General features: G+C 39.2%; 1 protein-coding gene across 1 annotated transcript in view; it reads right to left on the bottom strand.

Moving 5' to 3' along the window:
* Window positions 1-2,352: 2,352 nt before the first annotated feature.
* The window catches only part of lin28aa (lin-28 homolog Aa), a 32,610-nt gene continuing 28,962 nt past the window's right edge, over window positions 2,353-6,000 (bottom strand). Inside the window, exon 4 of the mRNA XM_056475775.1 lies at window positions 2,353-2,563. Coding sequence (XP_056331750.1) covers window positions 2,353-2,563 — 211 coding nt within the window. The remainder of the gene's footprint in view (window positions 2,564-6,000) is intronic.

The following is a 6,000-nucleotide window of genomic DNA, read 5'->3' as shown; positions in this document are numbered from 1 at the left end:
TCCCAGATTAGGTCGGAAGAACAAACTCTGTTGGAAGGATGAGAGAACTCAGAAACTCATTGTGAGAATGAAGATGTCTGCATAATCAGCCTGTCAGATAAAATTACTGAAATCACCTTAATATTTTACCTTAAAGGTTGTTAAAGTTGGCATAACCAATGATTGATCTCATCCACCCATGAATAAATATGCAGCCTATATTTGATTACCTGATCGGCGCATTAACGGCAGCACCTGCTGAGATAACCGAGAAATGATGTGCTCTTATTGCACAGTGTCACCCACGTGACGGAACTCTTCAAGAACGAGAAATACATTAAACATGCTAGACTTTCTGCGATGGTGTCGTGAGGCGTCGCGGGCATGGTATTGGTTGTCGTGATCTATGCCACATTACACGAGAAGAAACGATTGAATCTTGTGTCACGACGCCCATTTGTCGTTTACGAATCCCCAAGACACCCTACGGCAAGGAAATCGTGCCGAAATCATGCCAAATTCGTGTGATCTGACCGGGGCTTAATATAGCACAGATAATAACTATAGTGACAGAGTAAAAATAAGCCGCCGGTAAAGCGGTTTAACATTCATTTGGTCCCTGCCGATCAGGACAGTCTGTTGGAGACTGCCAAATCCTGAATTCAAACCCACCACCACTAAAATCATTTCATAAACGAGCATCAAGACATACGAGAAACATTCAAATGTAGCAATCGGCAAGATTAAAAGGTTTGTTTTGAGTTTAAGACAACTCCAGATGAGGTAGAAAACACTAGTTATGAGATGTAAACCATTGTAGTATCACATCGACAGTTGTACAGTACGTCCTGAGAGCAGCTCAATTCCTGAGCGTTAAGAGTGTTCACATCAAGACTGAGAAATATAACCAGAAACACACACTCTGCTTGTTCAAGCTACTTATTTAAATATAGCTGGATCAACACAATTCTTGAGTTCGTTTTGGGACAACTTAATCGGTTTATGTTCAACCCACTTAAATGTGTAAAAACTAATAAGTTAACCTAATTCCTTCATGTTGTCCCACAGCGTTTTTTACAGCGCACAATTCTGAACATGATTACAGAATAGATGTCTGTAACTAAAATAACCTGCGTTAGTTTCTATTTCGGGCGTCAAAGTGGCGCAGTGGGTAGCAGAATCGCCCTCACAGCAGTAAGGTCGCTGATTCGAGCCTCGGCTGGGTCAGTTGGCAATTCTGTGAGGAATTTGCATGTTCTCCCCATGTTCACGTGAGTTTCCTCCGGGTGCTCCAGTTTCCCCACAAGTCCAAAGATATTTGGTATAGGTGAATTGGGTAAGCTAAATTGACCGTAGTGTATGTGTGAATTTGAGAGTGTATGAGTGTTTCCCAGTACTGGGTTGCAGCTGGAAGGGCATCCGCTGCGTAAAACATATGCAGGCGGTTCATTCCACTGTGGCGACCTCTGATAAATAAGAGACTAAGCTGAAGGAAAATGAACCAACAGTGACAGGCTCCTGCTGTGGACGCCATCTAGTGGTCTGATGTGGAAATTCATTCAGCGCACAAACTCTCACAACGAATTATGGGTATTTTCTAGCCGTTGAGTGTACATCAGTAGTACACATGTTATTGTGGTGCATTGTGGGATTTATTGACTTAAATACAGAACATCCACTATGGTTTTGGACACAATTATAAATGGCTGCTCCCTAAAATAGTGCACAATTTAAGGCTATAGGGGGCGATTTTGGATACAGCCTTTGTGTTGCTGTGGAGCTGCACTGTAAATATCCATTATTAGCAGTTTCCCGTTATTTGAGATTCATGTTTTTATTTTCCCCCGTTTATTTATGTTTTTGAAGTGCATTATGGGAGCTTGAACAACATTTAACCTTGAAAATTTGGTCTTTTATGACCATTTATAATAGTTTGCAGTGCTGTATTGTCTGGGTTGGTGTTGTATATTATGCTACAAACACCTTGTAATAAACTGGCAGCACATTTCTGACTTACTTCCCCAGATATTACTTATCCATTACATTATTTCAACCCACTAAAATGTCAATTAAAGTCACTTTGTTAAACTGCAGAGTTGAATTTTCTACATCAGAAGTGGACAGAGCAGAGACCAACATCCCATAATGCAATTCACAACTGTAAATAAACAGAAAACACATAAATACGGAAACTGTTAATTATCGCATATTTCTGAGAGAGAATATTCATCATTCTTGATGTGAACACATTAGAAAAGGATAAAAGAGTCATGTTCTCCTTGCTTTTTTAGACCTGAGGAAGTTCCAGCAGCAGCAGCAGCAGCATTATGTTTTTCCAGTACAGTGGTGTGTGATTGGTTTTCAAGTGTGGTGTCAGTCGGTGGGTGGTGGTGAATGATTTTGATCCGCTTCCTCTTGTTTCTGACCCGCAGACTTTCCCTGAGAGCCTTGTGTCGACTGCTGGGCTTTGACAGGGCAGTTTGCCACCATGTGCGCGACACTTTGGCAGAAATGGCATCTTTTGGGTTGGGGAGGAAGTTTGCACTCTTTGGCGTGGTGGTCCAGACCGCCACAGTTGTAGCACCTGTGGAAACAATGCAAGAAATCCACCTTAATAAAGAAGTACAAATGAAATCAAAACTAGCCATGTTGATTTTGTTAGCTTACTTTGCTAGTTTTGTGCTGAACAATTCATCTCATTAGGAAAAAACAAATAGTTTGCCATTGTGATCTTAAAAGCAGCAGTGCCCAGCAACAGCCCTGGATTCCGCCATTTTGGAGTGAAAGCGGTGGGCTGTCTATTGGATCTTATTGCTGTCGCGATAGCAAGCAGCTGCTTTGTTTTTTATTTATTTATTTTAAAAGCGCATCAAAGCTGAAATACAACCTGATAGACGACAATAAAACACTTACTATCACAATCATCAGCACTTTTAATCGTTTATTTACAGACTTATAATATGCTGTTGCTCTATTGGAATTTTCATTTCAAAATGGCCACCATGCCATCTAGTGGCTATTTACCAAATCGCACTTGAGTGTCGCCTTTTGGTGATTCTATGCTCTTTGGATTAGGTCAGTCAGAGGTAGTGGCAGTGGCTAGCATACTTAACCACGCCCCTCCAACTGTTTTGACAACAAATGGTGAGGAGGAGGAGTCTGTTAGGTCAAAGAGCATAGAATCACCAAGAGGCGACACTCTGTTGCTATTTTGTAAACAGCCACAAGATGCCGCTAGTGTCATGCGGCGGCCAATTTTGAATGAAAATTCCAATAGGAAAACAGCACGGATAACATTAGACAGAATTAATTAAAATGTTAAGTTAAATATGAGTTAAAATGAGTACACCCCTTTTGAAAAGTAACATTTTAAAACAATATCCCAATGAAAACAGACAATTTCCAAAATGTTGACAAGATTAAGCTTAATAGATCTGATATCTAAAATATCTGTTTCACATATAACTTAAAAGTAAGGTTAACAAAATAACTTAATTACTTTTTTTTTGTTTTACTCGAATTAGGGTGAAGCAAAAAGGAGTATACACAACAAAAACTGTTTTATACACCATATACACAACAAAAACTACATTATCTGGTAGGTTGTGTGGCCTCCATGATTTTTAATGACAGCATTAAAAATCCTGAATAAAAACAAATATATAAAAAATTAATTAATTAATTTTTAAAGTAGCTTTTTAAATAAAAACTTTATTAGTCTTTTTTTAACAGACAACTCTGGAAAAAATACTATGTACTATTATAATATAATACTCCAACAAAAAGTACTGTTAATCTGATATAAACATCCCATTTTGATAGTCATGTTCATTTAATTTAACATGTCAGTATTAATATGTAATATGGCAGAGCGTAAACTATTAAATTAAAGTGATTAAAAGTAATTTCACCTAAAAGTGACAGTTTCAAGAAAACAAATGGTTAATATAATGAACATGAAGTCTGTAAAATAAACTATTAAAAGTGCTGGTAATCACCAGTCTATGATAGTAAGTGTTGTATTGTCGTCTTTCAGGTTGTATTTCAGCTTTAATGCGCTTTTTAATTAAATAAATAAAAAATAAAGCAGCTGTATGCCATCGCAACAGCAATAAGATCCAATGGACGGCCAATCGCTTTCACTCCAAAATGGTGGAATCGCTGGGCGCTGCTGTTGCAGTGGAATGTTCTATTGAGTGTCGCCTCTTGGTCATTCTAAGCTCTTTGGTTAGGTTGTAATAACTCTCTCCAAACCCTTTACCCCATCTTTCTGAATGGAATGTTTACTTTACTACATCCAATCAGCTCGCAGAAGAAAAAAGCAAGCCACGCCCACTGTTTTCTCATTTATTATTCCTTTTTTCTAGGAACTGCGTCACAATACAGAAACATACTTCCAGTTCACAAAAACTACAAGACCCAATCTCAATTATACCCCTTCAAAAACCAGGAGTAGGGGTCCCAATTCTCTTTAGCTTGAAGGCGTAGGGTTAAGGGGAAGTTCTAGATAGCCCTTGAAACTGAGATTTTTCAGGACCACCCCCAAAACCAAGCAGTAGGATGGTTTCCTGATCAGGTTTTTTTGCCCTCCAGTCCGAGTTATTCGATTTTGAGAATATACTGATACCGAAACCCAATCCAATACTTCTATAATACATAAAAAGAATAAAGAAGAGCAAAGAAACAGATCCAGGATGTTCCTTATTCTTTATTTAATTCACCTTATTTTAACATTCAACAACTCTGGTAACAAACAGAGCACTCCTGTGAGGTAGCTTCAACAATCAAGTATTAGATAGCATCAATTCTTCACTTTTAGGCTTTAGTGCAACAGTAAACATTTTAAAAATCTGATATAAAAACTAACAGCACCTCAACCTAAAATAGCAGCAGGCAATGCCAAGTTTACATATCTTTTTTTAATCTTTGTTTACATAACGAAGATAGAAACAGTAGGGAGAAAATGATCCATTTATAGTAAACTAGAATCACTCTGATTGGATTAATACTGATTACAGATGAGTGGCCAGACGTGCTCAATCATATCACGTGCTCCTCTCGAAATTACTTTATGAAACTTCACTTGTTTGCAAAAGCCGCTAAACGCCACTTCCCTTTGACAGCAAAAGCCGATATATCCCGAGAACCAATCAGAAGGCGTGAATCGAATCATGTTTTCAATGTGGCAGCGATTTGATACTCCAGCTTTTATGAGGAGACCGTTTTATTTCGCTTCAGATTTCGATTTTAAAAGACGGAGTTTGATGAACTGCATGAGCCTGTCCGACTGTCAGTGAATGGCAAATGAAAACGTCTCTTACCTTGTAACGGTGGCAGGGAACAATTCAATATGTCATTAATTTGTGTAAACAATAAAGGAAAAAAAAAATTCTTTGCCGAGGCGGGATCTGAACCCAGGTCTCTATGGGTCGCAGCTCTGCGACGTAACCACTCGGCCATGTGACACTCTTAAAATAACTTTTTCCCACCGGTGTGTTGATATTTGGAAAAAAAAACTGCATTATAAGACAAAGAAAACGCACAGTACAGTCAGAAGTGTAGCATGCATTCATAACCCTGCTGAAAAATCCATCTTAAACCAGCCTTGGCTGGTTTTAGCTGGTTGACCAGCCTGGTTTTAGAGGGGTTTTGGCCATTTCCAGGCTTGTTTCCAGCCATTTCCAGCCTGGTCTTAGCTGGACAGGCTGGAAAAGGACCAGCTAAATCCAACTAAAACCAGCTTGACCAGCCTGGTTTAAGCTGGACATAGCTGGTTTTGGCTGGTCAAGCTGGTTTTAGCTGGTCATTTTCCAGCCTAACCAGCAAAGACCAGGCTGGAAATGGCTGGAAACCAGCCTGGAAATGGCCAAAACCCCTCTAAAACCAGGCTGGTCAACCAGCTAAAACCAGCCAACCAGCCTAGGCTGGTTTAAGCTGTTTTTTTAGTAGGGAACGTTTGTGAAGCAACGCTACTTTGAATGAGTCCGGTTTACTATACATTAAACGGCAACACCGTTTCAC

Source organism: Danio aesculapii, chromosome 16 (genome assembly GCF_903798145.1).
Source record: "Danio aesculapii chromosome 16, fDanAes4.1, whole genome shotgun sequence".
NCBI classification, from domain to species: domain Eukaryota; kingdom Metazoa; phylum Chordata; class Actinopteri; order Cypriniformes; family Danionidae; genus Danio; species Danio aesculapii.
This window is presented reverse-complemented; position numbering and strand designations above follow the sequence as displayed.